At 48.7% G+C, this 16,506-nt stretch overlaps 1 protein-coding gene across 3 annotated transcripts in view; it reads right to left on the bottom strand.

Moving 5' to 3' along the window:
• Positions 1-3,325: 3,325 nt before the first annotated feature.
• GALM (galactose mutarotase) overlaps positions 3,326-16,506 on the bottom strand; it is a 52,143-nt gene continuing 38,962 nt past the window's right edge. For 2 of the 3 annotated variants that reach the window (XM_084791242.1, XM_084791243.1), the window contains exons 5-7: positions 8,508-8,649; positions 5,570-5,744; positions 3,326-4,515 (exon numbers count right to left, since the gene is read on the bottom strand). In XM_084791242.1, the coding sequence (XP_084647368.1) occupies positions 4,438-4,515; positions 5,570-5,744; positions 8,508-8,649 (395 nt within the window). In that variant the 3' untranslated portion in view covers positions 3,326-4,437. The remainder of the gene's footprint in view (positions 4,516-5,569; positions 5,745-8,507; positions 8,650-16,506) is intronic. The other variant, XR_014780832.1, reaches the window with a different exon arrangement.

Genomic DNA, 16,506 nt, shown 5'->3' with positions numbered 1-16,506 from the left:
GAACGGTCACATGGGTAAAGTTCTCATGAGTTCAAGCCGCATACAATCACAACGAGAAGCCACACATGGCAAAAAACATGTTTTTCCATAGAGGAATAGAAACACTCAATTGGATAACACCTGCAAGCAATAATGAGTAATTGGAAGTAAATTCACTCCCATCTGCTGCACCTGAGAGGAGCTCGTAAACACACTCTAAGAACAAGTCTGTGTTTTGAAGAAACCGAGGTCACAAGACTCTTGTTTTCTCACAAGAACTCAGAATTCTCACAAAGCCAGGCTTCATTTATTTAAAAACATTTTTTTTTTTGTTACTGGTCTCGCTTTGAAGACCAGGCTGACCCTGAACTCACAAAGATCCACCTGCTTCTGCCTCCTCAGTGCTGGGATTAAAGGCGTGCGCTGCCACCACCGCCCGGCCATTGATTTATTATTAATTAATTAATTTATTATTTTGAGACAGGGTCTCTCTACAAAGCCCTGGCTGTCCTAGAACTCACTACGTAGACCAGGCTGGCTTCCAACTCAGAGATCTGTTTGCTTCTGCTTCCAGAGTACCGGGATTAAAGGTGCGAGACACTCCACCCAGCCTAAGACCATGAGTTTTTGCAATGATGATAGATTCTATCAAATTCCCCTCTATTGAAGTAGTATTAACTAATGCTTGTGCCAGTGGTAATTGGGCAGAAACTCTCTACTTATCAGTATTGCAACTTCTGGTGGCTGGAATAGAATGGCACACACATGCCCGTGTATCTGTACGCTTGATCCCTGGCTTGTGGAGCTGCGTGGGAAAGATTAGGATTCATGACTTATTGGAGGAGGTGTGTTCCTGGGGGTGGGCCTTGAGGTTTCAAAAGCCCATGCCACCCTCAGCCCTAACTGCTCTTCCCCTTTGTCTCCTACTTGTAGATAAGGATACATAGGAGCTCAGCTCCTGCTCAAGCGCCACACTTGCCTGCCTCACCCCCTATGATGGTCACGGACTCACCCTCTGAAACTGCACGCCCTCAATAAACTTGTATAATAAATTTGTCTTGGCCACGATGCTTTGTTACAGAATTAGAAGTAACTAAGACATGAATTATAATTTTTCCCTCCCTAAAAAAAACAGGACTTTTCGTTTTTCTTGTGTTTAGTGCCAATAGGCCTCTTATCAAAGGATATAGACATTGACCCTGGATCTGCCACGACCTGTTTTTCACCACAGCATCAACACCCGCCTTACCTTTCAAGGTCAGATGAAAGCATCCACTCAAAATTCAACCATTATGACAAAGTTACAGTGAATAGCTAGTTATGGAGGAGCACCCTGTAAGATGGCTGCTGCGTTAACTCTTCCTGAGGAGACTAGAGATCTCTCCAGCCCAGACAGCACCTGTGGCACCCGCGCCACCGCGGTACCGAGTCAAGGGCGAGGGACTGCGGATTTAACACACACACACACACACACACTAACACAGCGGGTCCTTCGTGCTAAGAGGGCAGCAGCCGCGGCAGCAGCTTATTATTCTCCATCATTCTAGAGTTCCAAAGAGCATTCTAATAGGCAGCAAAACAGGACTCCTCCTCCCAGGTGAAATCCCTCAAGAGGTAATCACACACAGGAGGAAAAGTCTCGAGGAAGGGAGGGGTGCGTTCTCAGAGCAGTAAACACAACTAGCTAACCAAGATAAACACAGATATGGAAGCTGCTAGAAACAGGACATGAAACAGCAAGACAGGCAGGCAGCCCAGTCGGGCCTGGTTCCTACAGCACCAAGCACAGACTGTCTAAAGTCCAACCTGGTGGGTCAGGGAGTTCATCAGGCTTACCTGCAGAGTGCAGATCGTGCTGGGGCTGGGGCTACTTACAGGATGTGGGCAGGCAGAAGCAGCTGTGTCACTGCTGGGTCCCATGCAGTCCTGGATGACAGCTTCACGGAAGGTAACATGGAGTCCCTTGTACATCCTTCAGGCAGCTTCACTGGCTGCAGGGTCTCCTCTCCCCACGGATTCTTTACGGCTTTTGACAGCAATTCTTGGTTGTCACCTTGGCTGCACCCAATTAACTGAGACCAGAAATGGAAGGGCACACTACAGGGGGAGTTTTGCTAGATTTAAAGTGGGAAGGGTCTCTCTGTGTAGCCTTGGCTGTCCTGGACTTGCTTTGTAGACCAGGCTGACCGCGAACTCACAGAGATCTGCCTGCCTCTGCCTCCCGAGTGCTGGGATTAAAGGCGTGTGACCCTACGCCTGGCTGAGAAGGTCTGTTTCTAATGATCTTTCAGGTGGGAAGATCCACCTTAACCCAGATCTTCTGAGACAGGAAGATCCTCTGCTAATCTGAGCCATGCCTTCCCCTGGACACCTACATAAAGACATGGAACAAGGAAGCATTTGTTCCTTGCTTGCTTGCTCTCACCTCCCTAGCAAATCCATTCCTTTGCTGGCATTACAGCTTTTTATGGGATTCTGGTGTATACTGGAGACCAGTTGAGAGATTCAGCCTTGTGGACTGAACAATTACTGGATTGTTGGACCTTCTGTTCAGTTTAGCTGGACCACAGCATGCATATGTACACACACACACACACACACAATTTCCATTACTTTAGAGAACCCTGACCAATACATTGCTTCTATAACCTGGAAGGAGGGACCTTGCAAATCTTATAACTTTCAGAACTTCCTGATTTTTAGGAGCTTCTGTCCTCTCTCTAGGAGGAAACAGCTCCCCACAATGGGAACAGTAATGATTTATTTACACAGAGGGTCCTCAAAGAACGTGATCAAAGTAGATTGTCAGGAGCTCTGAGCAGATGCTCCAGACTCCTCACTTTGGGTCATCTGAAGCACTTACTATGCACCCTTTCCTGGGGCTCCAGCATCATTGGGGGACCCTGGACCAGAAGAAAAAGAACCTGATTGACATCAGCTCTAGGTCCTACTCTGCAGAAGTCATCTTCCTGTCCCTTTGTGTCACAGGCGAGAAGACAGGCTGGAAGCATGGCTCATCAAGTAAGTGTATTCGCTGTGCACGCATGAGCATCTGAGCTCAGATACCTAGCGCCCACACAGAAAGATTGGGCATGGTAGTGCACAGCTCTCGCCCCAGGTATAGGGGGAGTGGCAGAGGACAGATGAGGCTTCCTGGCAGCCAGCCTAGCTGAAAAAAGGCGAGCTCCAGTTTCAGTGAAAACACTGACTTGAGAGGAAACGTGAAGTTGTCCAAATCCTCCTAGAGCGTCCACATAGGCACACATGGAGCATGCATGTGCACTTGAACGAACACACACACACACACACACACACCCCACACACACAGTGAACAAACAAGAGTCTCCCGAAGGTGAAAATTTGGATTTATTTCAACTGATTGTAGCAGGTATTAAGAAACTTTTTTTTTTTTTCAAAATCAGTAATCACAGAGGAAAAGAGGAGCCTTCAGCCATTTTGGCTCAACGTAGCATCTAGTTCTAGAGCGAAGTTTACTGCTGCAGGCACTGTTTGTGTGAGCTGCTCTCATTCAGCTCCCGCCTTCTACACCTATGCACCTTCCTACACCTTAGCCGAGCTTCTAGTGAGCCTCAAAGGCAGGAAAACCTAAATTATTCTAATATTTAGATTTTACCATTTAAACCACCATCTCTCAGACTAAAAAGATAGTTCAAATCACTCTAATCATTCTAAAGTGAATTTTTTTTAATTTTAAGATTATTTTTAATTGTGAATAGGTGGGTGTGTGTATGTGCACATGAGTGTGGGTACTCATGGAGACCACAAGAGGGCGCTTGATCCCCTAGAGCTAGAATTATAGGCAGTGTGAACCTGACATGGGTGCTGGTCTCATGCAAGAGCAGTGTGTGCGTCCTCTGTAGCTCCTACAGTAAGTCTAAGAAGAAAGGGCTGACGGAGCAGGGTCTAAAATCCTGCTTGTCCTTCAGTGACCCTAGGAATGTTTAGGCAAACTGAAGTAGAAGCACAGAGGAGGACCTGAATTCTCATAGCCTGAACCCAAATCCTGGTTAAAACTGTTATACTAACTTCTGGGAGGAGAGTGGTCTGAGGTAAAAGAAGAGACAAGAAAACAAGGGGAGTTCCATCAAAGAAAGGAAGGCTTAAGGAAAACAGACAAGATGGAGTCTGGATGGAGAGACGGAGCCTATAACAGCAACAGCAGGAGAGTCTCGAGGATCACTTGTCCTCGAGGATCAGACCTTAGATGAGGGCATTGATAGAAGAGCTAATTTGCCACCTGAACTGGACAGAGAGCAGAGCTGGTCATTAGACATGGCCTGAAGACAGCTGTTGGGAGGACATCAGTATTCAAGCTACTACAGCAGCCACCAGGCATAAGACGTGGGGCCACTTTAAAGCTTCCAAGCCCTCGCTGGATAGGAGGCCGGCTAGTGGGGACCAGCCTGGCCCTGAGCCGGGTCTCGTCCTCAGTCTTCTTTAAGCAACAGAGAACTTGAACCAGGTGGTGTGGTTGTACTCCTTTCCGGGCCCCAGCAGCACAGGAGGGAACTGGGGCTGTGGAAAGAAATCAGCAGTTAGACCTTACCAGCTATACACACAGGCATGTGGGGTTGCTTCTGTGCTAGTCTCCGGGCCAGTGGACGTGGACTGGTGCCAGTGTGAGGACAGCGCGTTGCTGACTTTCAGTGAAATTAACAGAAATCTACCACGGCACCAGGCCTGCTTCGTCAAAGCAAGACTTGCTACGGGAAGCATTGCCTTGACTCCGGAGTAAGCCACAAGCTTGTCCCCATGGATGACACTGTGAGGAGCACTGCTCTAAGTAACACCTAGAGAGGAAAGGAGAAAACAAACAGGGAGGAAGGATTTGGAGGGCCTCTTCAAAGAGTGGATGTGAGCCAGGTGGTGGTGGCGCACGCCTCTAATCCCAGTACTTGGGGAGGCAGAGGCAGGCGGATCTCTGTGAGTTCAAGGCCAGCCTGGTCTACAGAGTGAGTCCAGGACAACCAGGGCTACCCAGAGAAACCCTGTGTCGAAAACCAGACAAACAAACAGAGTGGACGTGGGCTGGCAAGACCGTTCAGGAGGTAAAGGTGCTTGAGGGCAAGCCTGATAACCGGAGTTTTATCACTGGAACCAGCATGGAGGAGAACTAAGCCCTGCAAGTTGTCCTCTGACCACCGTGGCATGTCGCTACACACCTCCCACTCCCCAAGAAAGTGCAGAAAATAAGAAGTGACGAGAAACACTGAAGAACGATGTTGATGGTACAAAGTTTGCAAACCCCACCGCCCCCTTTTTCTTGAGACAGGGTTTCTCTGTGTGGCCTTGGCTGTCCCGGACTGGCTTTGTAGACCAAGCTGGCCTCGAACTCACAGAGATCCACCTGCCTCTGCCTTCCTGCCTGCTGGGATTTATAGGCGTGCACCACTGCGCCCAACAAACTTCGCGCTTTTACCGGTTCCTTAGCTGTGGGTTTTCTGTGGCTGTCTACATTGAAAAGCAAGAACATGAGCTTTAATTACACAGCCCGACTCGAGTGCTGTGACCTGCCATGCTGAGCGATTGTGGGTCAACGCCACTCTGACAAGCCAGCTTGCAGCCTTACCTGATTGACAGCATCAGGCCAGTTCTGGGTCTCCAGGCAGAAACCAGAGTGCTTGGGATAGACGGCTCCACTCTTGCCTTTCAGAGTGCCATCCAGGAAGTTGCCTGTGTAAAACTGGACGCCAGGTTGGGTGGTGTATACTTCCAGGGTCCGTCCACTTCCGGCATGATGCACCCTGTGGGATAAGACAAGCAGCATTTGAGTGTGGAGGAAAGAGGCCAGGAAACTGCATTGTGACGGGAATCAGAACTGGGCCACAGAACCTGGGCAAGAAAGATGCAGGAGATAAAAACTGGATGAAGATTCTAGAAGCTTCACAGGGGAGCCATGAGCTGTTGCCTTTGAGGACCCTCAGAAACAACTTCTCACGAGATCTTGGCCTCTCTGGGCAATGGTATCACAGGCTGACCTCAGCCAGTTACGGGTGTGGAGGAGGAGCGGGCAGGCAGGCTGGAGAGAGGCAGTTCTAGGATGCTGAGATGCTTCTGTAGGGATGTTGGAGATGGAGCACATGGCCACTGCCATTTCCACTGAGACATGCCTCCCAAGGGTGTGGTCCAGGGTGCACTGGAACTCAGACCTCTTCCTGCCTCTCCCTCTGGAGTGCGGGGATTAAAGGCATGCAAACTACGGTCCTACTGTCCAGTTTGTTTACATATGTGTGTGTGTGTGTGTGTGTGTGTGTGTGTGTGTGTGAACATATATATATGTTCTTTTTTTATTTTTATTTTTTGGTTTTTTGAGACAGGGTTTCTCTGTGTAGCCTTGGATGTCCTGGACTCACTTTGTAGACCGGGCTGGCCTCGAACTCACAGTGATCCACCAGCCTCTACTTCCAGAGTACTGGGATAAAAGGTGTGCACCACCACACTTGGCTGTTTATATTTTTAAGCGTGTGCATGTGTGTAGAAATATGCACATGAATACAGGTGCTCTTGAAGGTAAGCAAAGGACATCAGACCTGCTGGACCTGGAGCTACAAGTGGCTCTAAGCAGCTTAACTTTTCTTCTGAGAAAAGTGTGGTATGTTCAAGCAGGTGTGGTGATGCACATCCTTAGCCCCAGCACTCCAGGAGGCCCAGGCAGGAGGGTATTCTGAATTCAAGGCCAGCCTCACCTACAGGACAGCTGGGGCTACACAGAGAAGCCTTGTCTTGGTATAAAGAAAAGGTATGTGTGAGTTGGGTAGCTCTGGGTTCTAATTCTCTGAGCCACATCTCCAGCCCCAGACACTTCCCCGACCACCACCACAGTGTTGGGGTGCTCTGTTGGTTTGACAGTAAGCAGCCAGGTCTTATGAAAAACTGAGGAGAAATGTTTTTCTGACTAAACCTTCTTTCCCATGGTCTTCAGCCGGCTTCAGGTCTCCCCAGAACAGTCCTGCTGTGGGGTTCCTGGAGTCACTATGTTGTTTGTTTTCAAACCAGGCCTCTGTAGAAGTGGTACTCCTACCTGGTTCTGTATTTCTTTTGTTTGGTATTTTCGAGATAGGGTTTCTCTGTGCAGCCCTGGCCCTAGTTGTCCTGGAATTAGCTCTGTAGACCAGGGGGGGCTCGAACTCAGGATCTGCCTGCCTCTGCCTCCCAAGTGGTGGGATTAACGGTGTGCACCACCATACCTGGTTGAACATACTGGCCCAGGTCTGTACTTCCTGTCAGAAGGATATAAAGAAAGGCCTGGGTCACATAAGGAATCATTCAAACAAAGCATGTTGTTGGGCTGGTGAGATGGCTCCGCCTCTCCTCCTTCCTCTACAAGACCGCACTAATAATAATATAATTTTTAAAAAAATTAAAATGCAAAGCCAGGCATGGTGGAGCACGCCTGTAATCCCAGCACTCAGGAGGCAGAGACAGGCAGATCTCTGTGAGTTCGAGGCCAGCCTAGTCTACAAAGTGAGTCCAGGACAGCCAAGGATACACAGAGAAACCCTGACTTGAAAAATTATAAATAAATAAATAAATAAATAAATGCAAAATGTGTTGTCAACCAAGAGGCTGGAAAAAACGTTTGGAAAGAGGGGGCCCAGGATTTGAATCAATGGGAAGAAGAGAGGAAGAAGGCCTTAGGTAGAGGTGGTGAGGAGAGGAACATGAGCAATGGGTATGCACACAGTAGGTATGCACACAGTAGGTATGCACACAGGAGGGGGTTATCCTGAGCCGATGGAACCCAAAGGCCCCTGTTCCTAGAGCTCCAGGGATGAGGTTCAGAAAGTATTTGTCTCTATCAAGGTATGTCACATCTCCCCCTAGACGCCCGGCTCCACAACCATGAGCTGACCAGTTGTTCGTGCCAAGCCCGCTACTAGGCAGGAGGGGAAAGATCAGGACTTCCACACACAGAATGACTGGATTTGCGTGAGAAGAGAGTATGTATTCCATTGTCAAAGTGGGGGTGGGAGCTGTGAGAACTGCAAGAGAAACGAGAAACGCAGCCTCTAGCCCATCCCGGCAGATAGGCTCTGGAGTTAAGTAAGCTAAGGGGGGGGGGGGCGCAACCAGAACAGGAGAATTAGGACTTCTGACAGAAAAGGGGCTTATGGAACAGGCAGAGATGCAAAGCCAGAGAGGATGCTGGAGAGGAAGGATTCTACAGAATTCACTTATGGCAGGGGACTTTACAAAGATACAGGGTGTGGTATTCGACCCCTGCTTCTATTAGGTGCTATTGAAACTGTTACAGAAAATGCTCCTTGCTGGCAGTGGGCACACACCTTTAATGCCAGCACTCGGGAGGCAGAGGCAGGTGGATCACTGTGAGTTCCAGGCTAGCCTGGTCTACAAAATGAGTCCAGGATAGCCAAGGCGATACAGAGAAACCCTGTCTCAGAAAACCAAAATAACAAACAAACAAACAAACAAACAAAAGAAGCTCCTCAAATAAGAATTGCTGTTTCTTCTCCCTTCCAGAGAGGCAATAAGGACAAAGTTCCAACCTTGCACAAAAAGTCTTTTCTTTTGACTCCTTCAGACAGAAATTGTGGTCAAAACCATGGATGTGAAACTCCTGCAGGTGTTTCCCAAGCTCCACTGGCTTTCTCAGGTCGAATGCAGTTCCTTCTACTGGAGCAATGACTCCTGGGAAGAGATTGGAGAAAACAAAAGTGCTTATTACCAAGACCAACGCTGTGCACTTTCTGTCCTCAAGACCCACCCGCTCTACTCTCTCAGCTTTCCTTTCCCTCTGTGGAGGAGATGGGGGCCTGGGTCCCACGAAGGGGAGTGAGTTGCTGGGTTCCCTGGATCAGAATAAGCAACTGACTGCCAAATGCAGTATCTAAAACAATATGAAATGGACAAAGCGCTGGGGTGCGGCTCTGTCGCTGGGGTGCGGCTCTGTCGCTGGGGTGCGGCTCTGTCGCTGGGGTGCCTCCAGAGCACACAAGAAACCCTGCATTTAATCCTGGAACCACATAAAGCTACATGTGGTGGTTCACATCTGTAATCCCAGCACACAGGAGGTGGAGGCAGGAGGATCAGAAGTTTACGCATTCTAGCAGTGGAATCATAAACCTATAATGCTAGCACTCAGGAGGCAGAGACAGGCAGGTCTCATTCAATTCAAGGCTAGCCTGGTCTACCTGATGAGTTCCAGGGCTATGCAGAGAGACCCTGTTCTAACCAAACAAAACTAAAACCAAACACAAACAAACAAAAACAAAAAAACCCAAGAATGAAAATCAAAAAATTGGCTCTAAAACAAAACTAACCAAAAAATAAAAGTACTTGGGCCTGGAGGCAGAGGCAGGTTCTGTGAGTTGGAGGCTAGCATGGTCTACAAAGTGAGTCTAGGACAGTCAAGACTACCCAGAGAAACCCTGTCTCAAAAACCAAAATAAAATAAAATAATAATAAAATAAAAAAGTAAAATAAAAGTATTCAAACAAAAAACCCTCATGTTGTGGAGATGGTTCAAAGTGTAAAGCATTTGCCTTGCAAGTATGAGGACCTGAGATCAAGTCTTCAGAACCCACGTAAAAACTGAACTCAGCAGCATTCCATGTTGGCTAACTGCCACCACGCCCGGCTTTTTTCTGTACATTGTGGGGATTGAACTCAGGCCCCTGTGCCTGCAAGGCAAGCACTTTACAAAGACTGAGCTATTTTCCCTGCCTCCCTACTCCTTTTTGGGTGAGCTGCCCCTATGTCCCCTTTTCAAAATTCTTTTAAGTGTTAGGTTTCCATCGGTTTGAGTAGAAGGTAAAGTAAAAGGCACCTTGTTTCCAGGAGGTGGCGCTAGAAACACGAGAGCAAAACCATCTGCGGAGTCTGCGCTAGTCAATCCTAGGTACCATGACTCATTCTGGGAGATTTTAGTAGTTAATTTTGGATCACAAAGGCCAAATTCTAGATGGTAGAGAGCCCACTGGTACTTTTTTTTTTTTTTTTAAGAATTTAAAAATGTAGACCTTAATAAGTATAATCAAGTCAGCTGCTGGAGAAGTTGACCAAGATACATGTGGCCACCTTAAAGTTTCTATGTTTCATTCTTTTTGCAAAATATGTACTAAGATTGTTTACATCTCTAATTTTGGTTTTGGGGTTCCCTTATTGTAAATATATGTGTATACACAAACTTAAATATATAATATATATGTATGTAGGTATGTTTTGTTTTTTGTGACACAATCTATTCTGTAGCTCTGACCATACTGTAACTCACTATGAAGACGACATCTTGTTATCCATCATGACCAGGAGCAGGAGCAGGGGTGGGGTGGGGTGGGGAACTGGCTCCCACCTGCTGGAGGAGCCAAGGCTGCTCCCACCTGGGTGTCTTTATCATGTAACGAATGTGTGCCCAAATACCTCCTGGACAGATGGCAAAGATCTACACATTCTGATCATTAGTGTGTGTACGTGGGTGTTCATACCACTGAGGAAGGGAGAGAACTTCCTTCCACTTGACGTACACCCTGGGGATTCAAACTCTAGGACTAGACCTCACAGTCCCTGTGATGGCCTTAACTTTGGACTTCTGTTTCTCACCAAGCCTTGTTTCCACATCAACCTTTTATTTTCGTTTTGTTTTGTCTTTTTGGTTTTTCGAGACAGGGTTTCTCTGTGTAGCCTTGGCTGTCCTGGAATTCCCTTTGCAGACCAGGCTGGCCTCAGACTCACAGAGATCCACCTGCCTTTGCCTCCCAAGTGCTGGGATTAAAGGCGTGTCCTACCACGGCCCAACTCACATCGAGTTTTTATTTTATATGTATTTATTTATTAATTAATTCATATTACATCTCAATTGTTATCCCATCCCTTCATCCTCCCATTCTTCCTTCCCTCCCACTTTCACCCTATTCTCCTCCCCTATGACTGAGGGGGACCTCCTCCCTCTGTATATGCTCATAGGGTATAAAGTCTCTTCTTGGTAGCTTGCTATCCTTCCCCTGAGTGCCACCAGGCCTCCCCATCAAGGGGACATGGTCAAATATGGGGCACCAGAGTTCATGTGAAAGTTAGTGCCCACTCTTCACTCATCTGTAGAGAATGACCTGTCCCTTGGCTAGATCTGGGTAGGGGTACATAGACTTTTTAAAAGGGAATCCATGATTCTTATGAAACTCTCAAGAGCTCAGTATGATTTTCAGTTCTATCAACCCATATCCGGTGTGACATATTATGCTTTTTCCTGTTTACACTTAACTCTTTCTCCTCTTCCTCCTCCTCTTCTTGGTTTTTTGAAACAGGGTTTCTCTGTGTAGCCTTGGCTGTCCTAGACTCACTTTGTAGACCCGGCTGGCCTCGAACTCACAGTGATCCGTCTGTCTCTGCCTCCTGAGTGCTGGGATTAAAGGTGTGCACCACCGCGCCCAGCTTTAACTCTCTTTTCTTTTTTTTGTTTTTGTTTTTTTCGAGACAGGGTTTCTCTGTGTAGCCTTGGCTGTCCTGGACTCACTTTGTAGACCAGGCTGGCCTCGAACTCACAGCGATCCGCCCGCCTCTGCCTCCTGAGTGCTGGGATTAAAGGCGTGCGCCACCACGCCCAGCTTAATACATCTTTTTTTTTTTTTTTTTTTTTTTTTGGTTTTTTGAGACAGGGTTTCTCTGTGTAGCCTTGGCTGTCCTGGACCCACTTTGTAGACCAGGCTGGCCTCGAACTCACAGTGATCCACCTGCCTTTGCCTCCCGAGTGCTGGGATTAAAGGCGTGCGTCACCTCGCCTGGCTTTAACTCTTTTCTTAAAGCCATATTTGACTTACAGTCTTACCTTGTGACAGGCCTAATTGCCCTACGTTGTGTCAAAACTTAGCTACTTCTCCACAAGGTTATTTGTAGAAGACTGTTAACAAACAACAGAAGCCACGAGCCTGCATGACAAAGGCACAGGGCACACTGCAGGCCTGTTTTGCCCATATTGAGCAAGTCAGTGCTTATTTATCTCTTCCTGTAAGGAAGCTGCTGTCTCCTGGCCTACACTCTGAGTTCCAGGCCAGCCAGAGCTGCATGTCAGAGAGACCCTGTCTCAGGTATTTATATTTATAAAAAAAGCAATAACAAGAACAAAAGTCAGAGAACTCTCTAAACTGTCTAGTAGCATCGTTCCCCGTGGAGGACTCTTCCAGTCAGACTAATCCCTTTCCTACTTTGCTGTCACCAGACACAGAACAAATTGTATCAAACATCCACCGCACTACCGTCGAAATATTGGACTATAGCAAGTTTTCTGCCTCTTATGAAGGTGGGGTCTGAAGTGCAGGGGCAGGGTCCTGCCCTGCATAGTGGCTGGCATGAACTGAAACCTTGGCTTCACAGGAAAGCTGGGGAATAGGAGCCGCTACGAAGGTGGCAGTGTCTGTGACAAAGTCAGAACGCAAAGCCTGGAAGGCCCGTGTGAGTGACCTCATGCAGACCCCTCACTTTGCAGAGACCCTGAGCCAGGTGCAAAAGGGACTCGCCTGAAGTGACACATCCCCAGGCTGCAAAGCCTTCCGGTGTCCACGGCAGCCCTTTCTGACTTACTACGATGTGTCTGCCGTGGCGACCCCCTCGGCCCCCAAGTCCTCTTGGTCTTTCAAAGACTCTGCAAAATGGACAAGCTCCTTTAACTTCGGTTAATCTGCGTATGTGAGTTTCTGCTTTGTGCTAAGAATAGAAAAGAGACATCAATCAGGCTTTGAGCAAAGCTGAGTATACAGAAAATGAAAATGAAGTGGAAAATGTGCCCACAGAGAGGATGTCACAACACGGTTCTAGTTTGAAAGCCACCAGATCCACCCATCCCTGTCTGTCTGTCTGTCTGTCGCTTCCTCTGACTGCCCACCATCTATCTTGTGTGCCTTTGGAAGAGGATGCCTATCCTCCTGATGCTTGTTAAGCTGTGGGAAGCAAAACCTAAAGCCTGGCAGTTGGTGACCTCTGACCCGAAGACATGTCAGTACAGCTCAAGGACACAGGAATGACCTGACTGGTCCTGCTTCCTCGTTGCAGCAGAACCTGAGGGCACACAGGAGTAAGAATTCCACATTTTCGGTTCCTATGGCTACAGGGTGAGGCCCTAACACTTCAGGGTAGCTACTGTGGTGATTGGGCTGGCTCTACCAGCTTGGGGCCGGCTTGCAAACAGTACAAGAGGAGGGAGAGAGACAAGAAAGTTGAGAACGTGTGCAAAGTGGTGCTTTTCAGTGATGCGCTCCGACCTAAGCTGGGGTGGGTAGGGGTGGAAGTGAGGTCATAAGTGGGTGGGCGGGAGCGGAAGGAAAGGGTAGGCGATGAAATGGCTGCAGGTCCTGTGGTGAAGGATGATAGGATCTCAAAGATGACCCCCTGACAAGTGGCCACAGAGGGCTGACCCTCTGAAGAGTGGCCACAGAGGGCTGACCCCCTGACAAGTAGCCACAGAGGGCTGACCCTCTGAAGAGTGTCCACAGAGGGCTGACCCCCTGAAGAGTGTCCACAGAGGGCTGACCCCCTGACAAGTAGCCACAGAGGGCTGACCCCCTGAAGAGTGTCCACAGAGGGCTGACCCCCTGAAGAGTGTCCACAGAGGGCTGACCCCCTGAAGAGTGTCCACAGAGAGCTGACCCCCTGAAGAGTGGTCACAGAGGGCTGACCCTCTGACGAGTGTCCACAGAGGGCTGACCCCCTGAAGAGTGTCCACAGAGGGCTGACCCCCTGAAGAGTGTCCACAGAGGGCTGACCCCCTGAAGAGTGGTCACAGAGGGCTGACCCTCTGACGAGTGTCCACAGAGGGCTGACCCCCTGAAGAGTGGCCACAGAGGGCTGACCCCCTGAAGAGTGGCCACAGAGGGCTGACCCCCTGAAGAGTGTCCACAGAGGGCTGACCCCCTGAAGAGTGGCCACAGAGGGCTGACCTCCTGAAGAGTGGCCACAGAGGGTTGCGAGGAGAGGAAGGCAGTAGCAGCGAGCAGGTGAGGACCCGTGGAGGACAAGGTTAGCTGAAGTCAGCGTGAAGAAGGCACTAGGAGATCAAGATCCACAAGCATGAATAAGGAAAAGGCCAGGAACTGTAACAGTGCTGGTGCTGGAGAGACAGTGGCCCAGAAGTGAAGGGAAACGGCAGGGGAAAGGGTGTGTGAATGGGCAGAGTTGGCTGAGAGTTAGTTCCATGAGCATGTGCGCTAGCCATAAACAGCTGTGCCAGTTTTGCAAGAAGTGGATGGGATCATTGAAGACAGAACTTTCTGGCAATGCTAGACATCCATCACCAGGAATTAGCCTCCCTCCTCCTAGCTGCCTCCTTGACAGTGATAATTACTTACTCTCTGAAAGTGAAGAGAACACTCACAACTCTTTTTGCAACCCATCTGCCTTGATTTCCCTTATGTCACTGAGGGTTTCCCACTCACATTTTATCACGGAATGTGGCCTTTCTTCACGTCTGTGGCATACTTGTTGGACCTTGCTGGGAAGGTCAAAGGCTGGCATTATCCTCAGCTGGGTTCCCTCATTTCCCTCTCATCTGGGGAAACTCCAGGTCCTATAAGAAGTGTCATATACCCCTGAGGCAGATTAAAGGCCTGAGCCTTTCCTGATAAGAAAAGGGTTCAATGTGCACCTAGGGATTAGAAACACCTACCCTATGCTAATGAGATGTCTTGGGAGTTCTTCCCCTACCCAAGGAAAATTATGTTTTTTGTTTCTTTGGTTTTGTTTTTTGTTTTTTGTTTTTTTTTAAAGGCAAGGTTTCACTGTGTAGCCTTGCCTGTCTTGGACTTGCTTTGTAGACAAGGCTGGCCTCGAACTCACAGCGATCCGCCTGCCTCTGCCTCTGCCTCCCGAGTGCTGGGATTAAAAGTGTGTGCTACCATGCCCAGCCCATAGACAGTTATGTATTGCATTCCTCTTCTTATGATAGGATGGTGCTGCTGCATGTAAATGAAGTCTCCCTGGCACCCCTAGCCTCAGAGAATCAAACACATTCACCCTCCAAACCTCCCCCCCCCCCCCATGCCTTGTTTCACACAAAATAAACAGGCTGCCATTATTTTTTCACCACAACAGTCTGAGACTCGTCATTTATCCTGGGGAAGGAAGGGCTCTCCTGTTCCCTGGAGAATTCGCTGCTAGGTCCCCATGATTGACTGCCAGCCAGGCAGCGACTGCAGAACTGCCGAGGCAGCTGCTGAAGCCCTCTCATGACTGACGAAGCAGCAGTGGCCAGGCCTGCCTTCTGGTTATCCGCTGCCGTTGGCTCAGCAGCTAGGCCGATGGGCTTTAACACTGCAGTGCCATCACCAGCTTTGGGATGCCCGGTCTGGTACCAGCAATCTCATTTTTTAAAAAAGCTAATTATAACACAGTGGGAAATGCCTTTCCACACCCCTGTGAGATCCAGGAGCCTAGCACGCAGGCCTCCTCAGCGCGCTCTAGCCACTCCTGAAAGAAGCGGAACCTTTGATTCCCGAAGTTCCTCTGTTCCTGCTCCAGAAGCCAAGAGCGCCTGGGCCAGAGTGCCAGAGGACTGGACCTCTGCAGTACCCTGCAGCCCTGACAGCAGCAGAGAGCACAGAACGACAATACTAACACTCCCTGACTGACAGCCGGCATCTTTCTCTCCCTCTTAATAATTGCCTCAAACCATAAAGGTGCTGGGGCGTGATTCCTGAGACGAGGTTATGAAATATAAAGCAGCCTCCGCCTGGACTGCTCTCTTAAGAAATGTGCTCTTGAGAGGCAGCCACGGTATCATTAGGAAGCCCACATCACAAGGAGGAGTGTGCAGGCAGGGTGGGGGGTGGGAGAGTGGGGGGTGATAGCCTCAGCTGAGCTCCCAACCAAAAGCCAATGCCAGCAGGCAAAAGAAGTCTATAGATGTTTACGTGCCAGCTCTGATGTATGCTGGAGGCCCTAGAGGATGACTCGCCCTGACTAAAAGAAACAACGTGACAATAAATGACTGGGTTGGGCTGATTTGTTTTGTTAGCAGTTGCTCCAGGGTGTTTTCACCTATCAGCACTGACAAGTCCCCGCTTCTCTCTCTCTCTCTCTCTCTCTCTCTCTCTCTCTCTCTCTCTCTCTCTCCCTCTCCCACCTTTGCACATGTTTTTTTTTTTTTTTAAACATTTTATTTAATTTAAGTGCATTGGTGTGAGGGTGTCAGATCTTGGAGTTACAGACAGTTGTAAGCTGCCATGTAGGTGCTGGGAACTGAACCCAGGTCCTTTGGAAGTGCAAGCAGTGCTCTTAACCACTGAGCCATCATCTCTCCAGGCCCTGCACATGGTTTTTAAGGGCTTTCAAGAGAGCCTACATCAAGAGCATGGATTCTTGAAATTATTTTTGCATCAGGGAAAACCAAAAATAGGGACCAGGGTGATCACTTAATAAATGGAATGCTCCAGGACCTGAGTGAATCCCCAGAACTTAGATAAAAAATAAAATTTAAAATGCCAGGCAAGATGACAGGTAATCCCAGCTCTAGGAAGATGCAGACTGGCAGCTCCTTGGGGCTCACTGGCCAGCAAGCCAAGC

This window comes from Acomys minous, assembly GCF_964271855.1.
Source record: "Acomys minous genome assembly, chromosome: 8".
In the NCBI taxonomy this organism is placed as follows: Eukaryota; Metazoa; Chordata; class Mammalia; order Rodentia; family Muridae; genus Acomys; species Acomys minous.
The sequence above is the reverse complement of the archived record's forward strand: the minus strand, read 5'-3'. Positions and strand labels throughout refer to the sequence as shown.